The following is a 13,336-nucleotide window of genomic DNA, read 5'->3' as shown; positions in this document are numbered from 1 at the left end:
TTGCTTCTCTGTGCCTCAGTTCCCTCATCTGTAAAATGGGAATTAAGACTGTGAGCCCCATGTGGGACATGGACTGTGTTCAACTTGATTAGCGTGTATCTATCAAAGTGCTTAGTACAGTGCCTGGCACATAGTAAGCACTTAAAAGATACCATTAAAAAAAAAACCAACTAAGAACACTGGGTGAGGAGTCCTTCAAAGTCCCATACCCCGACCAGAGACTCTCCAGCCACACAGAGCTCTTTGCTGCCACCAAATTCTGCTACATAGGCGGTAAACTCCCCAGTGATGCAAGGATAGCAAAGTTGAAAGCAAATCAGAAAGACCAGTGTCCTTTGGTAGATTAGCAACAACAGGCTATCAAGCTTCATACCAAACCGAAGAACTTCAAAGCCATGATGAGATCAGCCTTCTATATGGCCACAAGCCCAGATCCAACCACAGAACCTACCTCAGAACCTACCTGAGTAGTTTCATCAGTGTCACCTGCAAACATTTGTAACATCAAATGGCCAGGCAAAATTATCAACAAAGAGGCCTTGGAACATAGCCAGTCTACCAGCCTAGAGGAAACCCGTGACTTTGGACATCAGCAGGGTTCACAAACAGCTGTGATGTGGCAAGCTAAACTGTAATGGAAGAAAGCAGCAGAAGTGATTGAAATACACAGTGAAGCAGCATCAACCTCAGACAATGCGGCCGAACTGCAGGCAGGTGAGACCTCCAGGCGCAGGCCAATCTGCCTGGTGCTGTGAGTCGAGGAGGTGGGGAAGGGCAGGACGAGGGGGACTCCATAGAGGGAAGGCTACAGGAAGAACACGATACCAAGAGGCACCACTGAAAACAGTGCCAGATGATGGAAATAGCAAATGCGTCAGAGCCTCAAAGGGTGGTCGTCACATGTGCGCGGCTCATAGGCAACGCTAAGTCTGCTACAGACCGCAAAAACCTACGCAAAAGCACAAGTGAGTGTGTATGCCATCCCAGCTGTTTGTGTCTGTGTGTGTGTGTGTGTATGTGTTGTGTGTGTATATGTGTTGTGTGTGTGTGTGTTTGTGCAATAGCCCCTGTCTGTCCTGGGGTCTTTCTGTTTCTCCCTGCTTCTGTCTCTTCCCTCTTCCTGGACCTCTAGCTCCTTCCCACCGGAGCCTCCCCCAAGGTTCCTCAGGGGGTGGGTGCGAAGAAACGGGGAGGGGACACATGACTTCAGGGTCAATCTCCTTGGCATTGTCACGCTAGGGACCTCCAGCTAGTCCCAGGGTTCAGTCAGGTGCCCCTCCACCTCCTGTTGGTTCCAGGGTTCAGTCTGGTACCCTCCCTTCCCCCCGCTGCTAGCCCCAGGATTCAGTCCACTGTCCCCACCAGCTGGTCCCAGAGTTTGCTCCCAACTAGTCCCAGGGCTCAGTTCACTGCTCCTCCTGCAGCTGGTCCCAAGATTCAGTCCAGTGGCTCCCTCCCCACCACAGCTGGTCCCAGGGGGCTCAGTCCAATCTAGTCAACCCCTATGGAAGACCTCAGGCTGCTGCCCCAGGCCAGGGTCTGGAGCAGCTCTGACCTCCACCCTTTGGACCACAGGTGACTTGGGCAGCTCAGCTCCTGAATATGGTTGAACCCCCCACATTAGATTGGGGATCCCAAGAATATCTCCCCGGGCCTTCCCCGCCCTGCTTCTCCCCCTGCCTCCTTTTCCTCCAGCCCCACCTCTCCCCCGGTCTCCTTTACCCTTGTCCCCCTTCTCCCCTGGCCCTGACTCTCTCCCAATCCCCAGCCCCTGACCTTTTTTCTCCCCAAGCCCCACCTACCAGCCTGGGCCACAGTCAGACATTTCTGGTCTTCTCCAAAAGCAAGCCGCTTCTTGATGCTCCCCTTGGCTTGTGGCTGGGCTCCCGTGGGGCCCTGCCCATGGGGCAATAGCTTGGCAATAGCCCTAGTCCAGCCTTATCCTGAGGAGCCTGGAGAGCCCAAGTTGTTACCAGCCCCAAGGGGGCCTGGGTGCGCCCGGAGGGTTCAGAGGAAGAGGGTGCCCTGGCACCTGGATGCCTGGGATCCACGGAACAAGGAGGGTCTGGAACTAGCTGAGAACCGAGAGTCTCTTCACTGCCCAAGGGGTCCATTGCCTGCCCCCATATAGCTTCAGTTCTCGGCTTCTGATTCTTCATCAATTACTGCACCTCCAGACTGGGATCCACCCAGCCCGTGATTCCCCACCTACCCCCAACCCCCCTAAGCGGTATTCCCCAGGAAACCCCCGCCTCCAGGCTAGGCCCCCCAGTAGACCCACACCACCAACCTGCAGCCCATCCCAGCGAGGGGTTGTCACGGCGGGGGATGGGACGGGGGAATGACCTGGGCTGGCCAGCCAGAAGGGTGCCGGGAACTGCCCGGCTCAGGAGTGTCCGTCCGTCCGTCTGTGACGACGTCTGCCCATCTGTCCGTAGGTCCGGCCGCCGGACGATGCTAACATTCTCTCTCATTGCCTCTCTTCCTGCTCCATTTGCATGCTGCTCTGTCTAGACCCGCGTCAGACCTCAGGAGGGTGGGCGAGTTGTGTAAGTGAGCACGTACCATCCCATGGCTCTCACCACGGGCTGCGCCCTGTTGCATGTTCGGGACCTGCCTCTGCTGTCCGTGCGTCTGTCTGTCTGATGCTATGTGTGCGTGCGCGTGTGGCCGTGCGCTCCACCCCCTGCCGACCCCCCCTCCCCCGCCAACCGGGGGAGGTGGGGGGGGGGGGCAGGAGAAAGAGCAAAGCTTGCTGGGCCCCCAGTGTGTCCCACATCCCCCGTGCCCCCCTCTGAACCTCTGCCGCCCCTGCCACCCCCTGCCCGTATGACTGAACTGCTGCTTCTGCTGCCCGAGCCCCCCTGCCACAGGGGAAGCCCTCTCCCCTCCTTTTCCTGCTGTGCAGTGTGGGGCGAGGGGCTGCTGGTTCAGCCCAGCCCCAGCTCTGAACTGCCTCCCTTGGAGACCAGGAGCCCCAGCTCGGCCTGGGCCAGGCAAACTGGGGACTCAGGGCTTAGGGGTTACCCGGGCAGAGGCTCTGAAGTGCATGGCTCCCTGTCACTTCGTGCCGCCGCTGCTACGTGTCTGTCCGTCTGTCCGTCCGTCCTCCCATCCCAGGCCAGGCAGCCTGTTGCTGACCCACCCTGGGGTACAGAGAGCTGTGGGTGTCGAAGGTCGGGGTGGAAGTGGTCGGGGGGGCGGGGGGGGGGGTGCGGTGCAGACGTGTCCTAGACAAGGCTGGAGGTCCAGGCAGGCCTGAGTCCCAGCAGAAAGGGCGGTCCCCCGGTGGGGGCTCAGGGCAAACCCTGTCCCGCTGTGGTTGCCCAGAAGCATTCCATGACCCTATTCCCTCTGAGGTTCACGGCCTCCCCCGGCTCTGCAGGGGGGGAAGGAAGGGGGCTGCCCCGGGAGCAGATGAAGCTGAATAAGTCCCAGGGCAGCAGGGCAAAGGGAGGGAGTAGGAAGTGGGTAGAGACCTTGGTTGATCTCAGGCCACCCCTTCCTTCCCTCCCTCCCTCCCGGGTTGCGTGGCTCAGGCTGCCCTGAAGGGACAGAAGGTAAGGGGGCGGCTCCCTCTCCCCACCAACACCATCATCCCCCCCATGCCCCACTCTGGCCTATTTCCTCTTCAGGCAGGGCCTGACTGAGCTGGGGCCAGAATGAGAAAGAGAGAGGTCAGGGACCAGGAAGGAGAAAGTCCCCAGTGAGGAGGAGAAGGCGGGACTTAGGATTGGGTTGGCAGTTGTCAAAGCTGGATGGGCAGGTGGCCCAGGTGCCCAGGGAGGCCCCAGACCAGGAACCCCAACTCCCCATGCCACCTTGAGGCCCAGCTAATTCCCCGGGGGGCAGGGGAGAGGAGGAGGGGAGACCAGATTCAGGTTGATTCCAGCAATCCAGCGAGGCCCTGGGCGCCTTCCCCAGCAGCCTCTGGGCTCTGGGTCTCTCCAGCTTGGGGTTTCCCCCATGCCCCAGGCTGTCCCTTGTGCCCCGTGTCCACCCCACCTCCTACGCCCCTCATCTGCTGTCAGAAGTGCTGGGAGAGCCAAGAGGGCCAGATCAAGAGTGACTCCCCCCCATTCTTCAACCTCGGCCATGGTGACTGAGCACCGTCATCCCAGACCTTGGCCCCACAGTCAGCCAGCCCAGCTCCAGAGCCTACGCCTGCCCCTCTCAGCCCCAGACTGTCACGCCCTGGCCCCTCTGGGCCCAGGCAGCCGAGTTCTGGAAGACGGCCCAGTGCCCCCAAAGGCCGAGGAAGGAAATCCTACTCCCTGACGGCGGCAGGGCCACGGGACCAGGAGATGGAAACACAGCCCGTGGAAACACTACCTCTGAACATGCATGGAAACAGATGAGCAGGCCCTCTTTTCAGAGGTGGGATCGGCGCCTGGGGAGACCGGGAATGAGAGAGGCTTGACCCAGCTGGGCTTTGCAAGGGATGCTTTCCTGAGGAAGGCGGGTCTGTCGCAGCTCTGAAGGAAGGGAGAGATGGCGTCTGACGAAGTGAAGCAGGACTGCCTTCAGGCGCAACAGAGTGTGGGTGGTGACAAGCGGGGCAGAGCCGGTGCCGGCAGGGAAGGGCGTAGGTTTGCTTGACAAGAGCTCAGGGGCAGAGGGCTGGCCAGGGGTCTGGTTTTGGTGTGAGTGGTAACCTGAGTGGGAAGGAAGTGAGCAGAGCAGCCCTGAAGGATGCCGGTAGTCGCCCTTCTTTATGGGCCAGGACCCAGGGTGGAAGCAGGGAGGCCAGTAAGGAGCAGCCTGCTAATGTCGTCCCCACTGGGGAGGGGGAGGGAGTGGAGATGCTCCTGAAGCTGCAGGAAGAGGAGGGTCAGAGGAGGTTCCTTAGGAGGAATCGACAGGATTTGGAAGATAGAGTTCTGGGCCTCATGAGGAAGAGGCTAGGGAAAAGATCAGTCAATCGTATTTATTGAGAACTTCGTGCATGCACAGCACAGTACGAAGAGCCTGGGAGAGTACAATATAAGAGAGACACGTTCCCTGCCCACAAGAAGCTTACAGTCTAGAGGATACCTTGGAATTGATGCTCACTAAACCCCACACTACCAGAGCGAGGGGCATCCACCAGAGCTTGAGGACGGCAGCTTCTGACAGACAATGGGCAGGGGTGAGGGCGGGAAGCTGTGCAGGGACCAACACCGGTAGGGTCCAGAGGAGGGTTGGATCAGTCCATGCTGGTCCCTGGAGAGAGAGTTAGGAATGTTGGAGGGTCCATGCTGGGCCACTGGTGGGAGAGTCAAGGTAGGACGGGGGAGAACTAGGCGTGTTATATGGACCGTGCTGCGTCACTGGAAGAAAAGTCAGAGATGGGGAGGGGAATTTTAAGGGTGTTGGAGGGTCCGTGCTGGTCCCTAGAGGTGGGAGATTGGCTTAGCTGGAAGAGTCGGGGGTATTGGATGGTCCAAAGCTCACCATGAGGCTGGCTATTCAGGAGAGCCTCCTACACACGGCTGGGCTGGGCACAGCCTGTACAACAGATTCTGCACCCCTAGGCTCGAGTATATATATATATATATATATATATGTTGCTATTTGTTGAGCGCTTACTATGTGCAGGGCACTGTTCTAAGCGCTGGGGGTTATACAGGGTAATCAGGTCGTCCCACGTGAGGGTCACAGTGTTAATCCCCATTTTACAGATGAGGTAACTGAGGCACAGAGAAGTGAAGTGACTTGCCCACAGTCACACAGCTGACAAGTGGCAGAGCCAGAATTTGAACCCATGACCTCTGACTCCCAAGCCCATGCTCTTTCCACTGAGTCACGCTGCTTCTCCAAGGATGTGGCTGTGGCCCTGGCTAGAACCTGGCTGGGCCCAGGTCCATTCCCAGGCCACTTGGAAACTCTTTCCCCTCAACAGTGCAGGCATCATGAAGCACCTTGGGCAGTCAGCCAGGAATCTCTGCTTCCTGCGGCCTTTGCTCTGGAGACGAGAAGGATGAGAAGTCAAGCAGGGTCTGGAGGAATATGTTTTGTTCGTCGCTCTCTCCAGAGGGCCTAGGACAGTGCTCTGCACACCCTAGGCCCTCGACAAGTACCGGGAAGAACAACGATTGTGAATCATCACGGCCCGACAGACTGACGAGTAGCTTGACTAAGGCCCATCAACCCATCAGCAGCAGTTCTCGCCTGACTCACGTGCCAAGCCCAGCACAACACGCTTGGGAGAAGCGAGACGCTTTCCCTGCCGACAGGGAGCTCACGTGTTAATGATTAACGTAGACCCCCGCAGTAGAAGATTGTCCCGGCGGGCGGGCGGACGCACAGCCCAAGATTTCTACTGGCTGCCCAGTGCCCAGTGCTGTCACCAGAGTCAGCCGACTATGCCGCCTATAGTCGGCGATGCGCAACCCACTTGAGGAACTAGAGGACCGAACAAGAAAGCGGTGTGGGATTTGGAAGGCGAACAGCAGATTTTGGCAACGACGGGTAACCCGGGAGGTTCGCCGGTGCCTCGAGCATCTTTACCATCACCGGTGAACGTCACAGATGGGACGGGGTCACTCTTCGCCGCGAGGTCCCAGAGCCCGACCGGCTCCCTGGCACAGGGGTGGAAACCGCAGGAAACTCTAACGCTGCCGGGTCGGCCTCCGAAGTGGGGCGCCTGCAAGCCAGAAGAGTCCCGTGTTTTCAAGTGCCAGGGAAGGATGCCTGGAGCTGGGATGCCGGGGAGACGCTGGCAGCGGACGAGCCTGGCCAATCATTGGTGGCCCTTTGAGAACCGGGTGCTCTGGGAACGGCAGGGTCCGGGGAAAACCCGAAACGTGTGAGGGAGAACAAAGGACTGCGAGCCTAGATGGCCGGATGCTCTTCTACAGTGTAACTGGACGGTCCACCCTGCCTCACCTCCCCCAGCCATGCCAGCAGGAAGCGGAGAGGAGTGCAGCAGGACGGGGAGGGGAAAGAGAGGAGCTGGTCCTTCCTGGAGCAATAGGGCTGATGCCCCCTGACCCATTCACCGTCACAACCCACACTGTCCCCATCACACCTCCCATGGCGTTACCCCTCACACCTCCCACGCTTTGCCCTCAAACCCCACATCATGGTTTCTGTTCCCCCTCACGCTTTCCACATCGCTCCCCTTCTCCTCCCTACACCATTCCCCCTCACACCCTCCTCATCTTTCCCCTTCACCACCACACACAGTGTTCCCCCTCTCCATTCCCCCTCACGATCCCCCAACACTTCCTCTCACTGTTCCCCCTCTCACCCTCCTCACTATTCCCCTTCACACCCCCAGACTCTTCGCTCACACCATTCCACCCGTACCCCGTCGCCGTTTCCCCCCCAGATTCCATAACATTTCCCCTCACACCCCCCTCACTCTTCCCCCCCACACCCCCGTCATTTTCCACTCGCACCGTTCTCCCTCACCCCCCCATTTCCATTTGCACCATTCCCTTACTGTTCCCCTTCACATCTCTGACAGTTTCTACTCTATTTTCTTAATGGTGTTGGTTATGCACTTAAAAGGTGCCGGGCACTTTACTGAGCACCGGGGAAGGTACAAGCTAATCGGATTGGACGCCGGTCCGTGTCCCACACGGGGCTGGCAGTCTTAATCCCCATTTTACAGATGAGGTTAAGTGACTTCCCGGAGATCACAGGCCACGCGAGTGGCAGAGCCGGATTTCGAAGCCGGGACCTCTCACTCCCAGGCCCGTGGTCTATCCACTGGGCCGTGCTGCTACTCACACCATGCCCTTTCGCATCACCTCAACCGTTCCCCTTCCGCCCTCCTCACCATTTCCCCTCACACCACTTCACTGTTCCCGCCCCCATCCGCCTCACCGTTCCCCCTCACTCTCTTCCCCCTCGCACCATCCCCTCCCTCTGGCCTCCCTCACCCAGCGCCCGCTGACTCCAGCCCCTTCTAGTGCCCCGCTGCTTGCCCCGACCTGCGGTCTCCGTGGCATCTCGGGCCCCAGAGCCAGCGCCGGCCTTCCCCGGTTCATCTCGGCCTCCTCTCCCCGAGGCCCGTTGGCTGGGGCGGGTCCTCCCCGGCTCCGGCAGGGACTCTGCTCCGTCCTGGCTACGACTGGGGGGCCGATCCGAGGACCCGTCCCCGTCCCGCCGCCTGCCGCCACCGCAGACTCGAGTCTGGGCCCCTCCCGGCAGCCCCATCCCCCGGCCTGTGTGTGTCCCCCCGATCCCGCGTGTGCCTCACCTTTCCCCCTCCCCGCCGCCCACCCCTCCTCTCCCCGCCACTCCAACCTCTGGTGCCCCCGCCCCCATCTTCCCTGACCGTCTGCCCCCTGCTGTGTCCTCTCTCCCCGCTGCAGACTCTTCAGTAGCCTAGGCGAGCTGAGCACCATCTCGCAGCGCAGCGCGGCCAGCGCCTCCTTCACCGTGCGGCCGGGCAGCCGCTACCCCGTGGCCCGCCGGACGCCCAGCCCCGTGAAGCCGCCCCTGGAGCGAGCGGAGCCGCTGGGCGCCGGGCGGCCGTTCGGCCTCACGCCCCCCACCATCCTCAAGTCGTCCAGCCTGTCCATCCCCCACGAGCCCAAGGAGGTGCGGTTCGTGGTGCGCAGCGTGAGCGCCCGCAGCCGCTCGCCCTCGCCCTCGCCCGGCCCGGCCCTGCACGGCCCGCGGCCGTTCCAGCAGAAGCCGCTGCAGCTCTGGAGCAAGTTCGACGTGGGCGACTGGCTGGACAGTATCCACCTGGGTGAGCACCGCGACCGCTTCGAGGACCACGAGATCGAGGGCCCGCACCTGCCCGCCCTCACCAAGGACGACTTCGTGGAGCTGGGGGTCACCCGCGTGGGCCACCGCATGAACATCGAACGGGCCCTCAAGCAGCTGGCCGACAGCTGACCCGCCGGCCCGGGCCCTCCCGAGCGCCCGCCCGCCCTGCCGGCAGGGCCGCCTCCCCCCCCCCCCCCCCCGCCGCGCCCCTCCCCCGGCCCGGCCCGCCCCCCGCCGCCCAGCGCCGCCGCGGCCCGGGCACGTGAATGTTGCATGAACCGTCCTCTTGCTGTTGCTGCGGGCGTTTGGCCTGTATATCGCTTGACGTGCCGTGCGGGGCCCCGGGCTGGCGCTGGGTGGAAGCGGGGGTGGGGGAGGGGGGGGGACGACCCCCAGGGGCCACCGGTGGGCGGCACCGCCCTCGGGGGGCCGAGGCCCGAGCCGAGCTGGACGGCTGGGTCTCTGGCCGGGGGCCGGGGGTTGGGGGGGGGGGCGGGGGGCGGGGGGGAAGGGGGGAGGGCCGCATGGCAGCATGCTAGGGGAGGGAGGGTTGAAGGAAAAGAATTTTCCACTTGGGAAAGGGAAAAGGTCTTTTTTCTCGGGGGGGGTGGGGGGGAGGAGGGCAGAGAGCCTGGAGCCAGGCCGTCGGCCCCGGCCCCGCCCCCACACCTGATTTTGCATCTTTTTAATCTGCTCCACGAGGGGAGAGGAAAGGCGAGAGACAGTGCGGATCGGCCTCCCGTGCTGTTGCCCTCGGCTGCGGCCCCGCTCGCCCCCGCGGCCCGGGATGAAAAGAAGCCCTTGGGCCGCGGCGGGCCGGCCGCTTGGCCGCTCGCTGGGCCCCCCCACGTCTTCCATCCCCAGCTGGGCTGGCCCAGGAGGGGCTTGGGGGGTGGCCCAGGAGGGCCCGGGCCGCCGGGGCGGGGGGAGACGTTTGGAGGCGTTCCCTCTCCGCCCGGCGCGGGACCGGCCTTGGCCCGGCTTCGCGGCGGGCGGGGGAGCGGGCGGCGGGGTTCTACCGAGCGCCCGCGGGGGCGAGGCGCTGTATTAAGCGCTAGGCCGTAGGGCCCCGAGCTGGCTCCCGGCTGCTGCAGACACTGAGCTCCCTGCGTGGGCGGGGTCAGATCTTCCGGTGCTGCCGGGTGGGGAGGGGGGGAGGCCGACCCCAGCCCGCTCCCCTCGTCCTCCCCCCGCGCCTGGGGATTTGGACGGGAACAGCCGACGGCCGGAGCGGCAGCACGGGTTTGGGGAGCTCCGGCCCAGCCAACGGAGGTCCCCGAGCGACCCCCACACACACACATACACACACCGCCACCCCCTGACTCCTCGGGCCCCGCCCATCCCTGCTCCCCCCGCCCCTCCCAGGGGCTCCCCATGCCAGCACAGCACAAGGATCGGGCAAGATCGGCCACCAACCTGCCCCCCTCCTGCTCCCCGAGGAGAGTCCGCCCAGATAACCCAAGAGCCAAAAGGGGATTCTGGGACTTGGGTTATCCGGAGGGGAGGTCTACAAGGAGCAAATTAACCAGATCATTGCCACTTTTCCGCTTCACTTTGCGCGTGTAGACCTGGCCGGTGACTGTGAGCTCTCCACCTCCTTGGGTCCTCCGTCCGCTTCCCCTCGGCTCCCGGACTCCGCTCCCTCCCTCTCCTAAACCCCGAGTGAGTCCGTGTCCCCGGATCCCCCTTCCGTAGGTCAGCCCACCCCCTCCCCACCGCAGGCTACCCTGCGACGAAGTCGGGGAGGCTCCACCCGCGCCCTGAGGCGCGGGGAGCAGGGCGGCAGACTGCAGGCGGCTAAGCCTCGCTAGTTGTAGCTTGAGGCTGTCCCCAGTCGTGCCCGGCCCCGGGTGGCGCGTTGTGATCCAGCCCTGAAGCTCGCACTCTCAGGCTCTGAGGTCTGCTGACGGCGGAACCCTCCCCCCCCGCCCAACCCCGGCCCCCGTGGCCCCGCCTCTCCTCCCCCCCCTCCACCCCGCAGAGCACCCAACTGCCTCCGGGGAGGGGCTAGCCCCCTCAACCTGAGGCCAGAATGTCTCTCCCCTCCCTCAGGGAGATGGAGGCGGTCACTGCCCCTTCCTCGGGTCAGGGCAGGTCCACCTCTGTGAGCAGCCTGGTTCAGGGCCCCACCTGCAAGGGAGGGAAGGGGCTGTCTACTTGCCAAGCGACCACCCCATGGCCTAGGGCCCAAGGCTGTCCCTTCTGGGTCCTGTCTCCCCTGGGGGAGCCCGAGGCCCTCCCTCCCTCCCTCCCTCCCTCCCACCCCCAGAAATGGGCCTGGAGCCTGCCTTCTTCGTGGCTCCCTCGGGGAGAATACCGGGCACCGCAAGGTCTTCCCAGATCTGCCGGACGGGGGCCAGCGGTCGAGCCGCCTTGGCCTAGCCCCGGCCGTCCAGCCAGGCCGAGGAAGTGTCTCTGGGCTATTGGAATCACACCCAGTCACTGACCGTCCAGGCACCTGCCTCCCCAGCCCCCAGCCCCCCGGGCCTTGCTACTGTGACTTCTCACACGATGACTCTTGTCTCTACAGACTGGCTGGGGCAGCCAGTGGGGTCTTGACTTTAAAGCTGGAGGTTGAGATCTGGACTCAACTCTGTCTGCGTCACTCACACTTTCTGTTTGTATTTCTAATTTTTTTTTAAAGGGAAGGGGCCGCCCCACCGGCTCCTGGCCTTGGCCCATGGCTGTGGCAGGGAGGGTCGGGGGCGGGTGGGGCAGAGTCTGGCCCTTTGGGGTCCAGGCAAGGATATGCCTGTCTGCAGAGGACACACACGCACGCGGTCACACACTTCTCCTGCTCCTTGCCCCACCGCTCCTTTGGACACATACACGTGCACACGCAACACACACACAACACACACACACACACACACCTGTGGGTTTTTGGTTCTGTTTGGTTTTTGGGTTTTTAACTTTCCAGGGTCAGTCGAGCTTCACCCTTCTTTTGTACGGACTTCGATCCTGAGGAGGCTTCTCCTCCTCCTTTTCCTCCTCCTCCTCCTCCTCCTCTTTCTCCTCCTCCTCTTCCTCCTCCTCCCTCCGGAGGCCTGGAGCCACCCTGGCCCTGACGTTGTGATACTCACCCCACAGAGATCTATGTTTCTTATATTATTATTATTATTATATTATTATTATTATGTAATAAATTTATAAGAAACATGGTTAGCTTCCAGTTGCTTCTTTCACTTTCAGAGGAAGGGAGGAAGGACCCTTGGAGCTGGGGGTGTCGACGAATCAATCAATTCTATCTGAGCACTTGCTGTGTGGAGATCACCGGACTAAGCACGGGGAAGAGTATAGAGTTGGTAGACACCTTCGATGGATGAGCCCAGTGTTTCCCCTGTCGCCTCTTTCTTTGAATCTGAGCCTTTCAGGCTGGACCTAGACTACAGGTACCCAAGGCTAGGAAGCTGGTCAGGCCAGATTCTTCCTGTACCCACTCAGGATCTGCCCGCTTCAACCCAACCCCCCGAGTGTGTCCACAGTACATTGTCCCTTAGCCTTCTGAGGCCGCAGCTTCCAGTAATAATAATAATAAAGATGATAGCATTTGTTGAGCGCTTACTATTGTGCCAGGCACTTGTTCTAAGCGCTGGGGGAGATACAAGGTAATCAGGTTGTCCCACGTGGGGCTCACCTTCTTAATCCCTATTTCACAGATGAGGTCACTGAGGCACAGAGAAGTTACATGACTTGCCCAAAGTCCCACAGCTGACGAGTGCCGGAGCCGGGGTTAGAACACATGATCTCTGACTCCCAAGCCCGCGCTCTTTTCACTGAGCCACGCTGCTTCTCTAATAACAATAATGATGGCATTTGTTAAGCGCTTACTAGGTGTGAAGCACTGTTCTAAGCGCTGGGGAGGATACGACAAGGTGATCAGGTTGTCCCACGTGGGGCTCACAGTCTTAATCCCCATTTTACAGATGAGGTCACTGAGGCACAGAGAGGATAAGTGACTTGCCGAAAGTCACACAGCCGATAAGTGGCAGAGCCGGGATCAGAACCCATGACCTCTGAATCCCAAGCCCGTACTCTTTCCGCTGTTCCATTAGCCCCTGGAACAATGGCACACCTGCACTGCAGGCCCTGGTAAGTCCTGAGTCTGGACCCACCCCTAGCCTGGCACACTTGGCCTGGAGCTGACGAAAACAGAGCGTGGGGAGAGGCAGACCCCAGAGGTTCACCTCAGGGAGCTGGGTGGCACTACCGTGGACCGGGCAGACACACTGAGTAAGAAACTTGCCAGCTTCTAGGGCAGCGAAGGGCCCCTTGACATCACACCAGTGGGTCGGTCGTCAGTAGCATGGCACAGTGGAAAGAGCACGGGCTTTGGAGTCAGAGGTCGTGAGTTCGAATCCCAGCTCTGCCACTTGTCAGCTGCGTGACTGTGGGCAAGTCACTTCACTTCTCTGTGCCTCAGTTCCCTCATCTGTAAAATGGGGATGAAGACTGTGAGCCCCACGTGGGACAACCTGCTTCCCCCGTGTCTACCCTAGCGCTTAGAACAGTGCTGGGCACTTAGTAAGCGCTTAACGAATACCAACATTATTAGTCGACCTTTTTCCCTGCCTGGATGCTGCACTGGACGCCTCCGTATCTGGTGTTCTTATTTTCAGCACACAACCTC

General features: G+C 61.1%; 1 protein-coding gene across 3 annotated transcripts in view; it reads left to right on the top strand.

The window, feature by feature from the left end:
- SHANK3 (SH3 and multiple ankyrin repeat domains 3) overlaps positions 1-8,882 on the top strand; it is a 104,623-nt gene extending 95,741 nt beyond the window's left edge. Inside the window, exons 22-23 of one of the 3 annotated variants that reach the window (XM_029078620.2) lie at positions 2,515-2,549; positions 8,304-8,420. In XM_029078620.2, the coding sequence (XP_028934453.1) occupies positions 2,515-2,549; positions 8,304-8,320 (52 nt within the window). In that variant the 3' untranslated portion in view covers positions 8,321-8,420. Of the gene's footprint in view, positions 1-2,514; positions 2,550-8,303 lie in introns of all 3 variants that reach the window. The other 2 variants (XM_029078618.2, XM_029078622.2) reach the window with 2 other exon arrangements.
- The last annotated feature ends 4,454 nt before the right edge of the window (positions 8,883-13,336 follow it).

Source organism: Ornithorhynchus anatinus, chromosome 14 (genome assembly GCF_004115215.2).
Source record: "Ornithorhynchus anatinus isolate Pmale09 chromosome 14, mOrnAna1.pri.v4, whole genome shotgun sequence".
Classification (NCBI taxonomy): domain Eukaryota; kingdom Metazoa; phylum Chordata; class Mammalia; order Monotremata; family Ornithorhynchidae; genus Ornithorhynchus; species Ornithorhynchus anatinus.
This window is presented reverse-complemented; position numbering and strand designations above follow the sequence as displayed.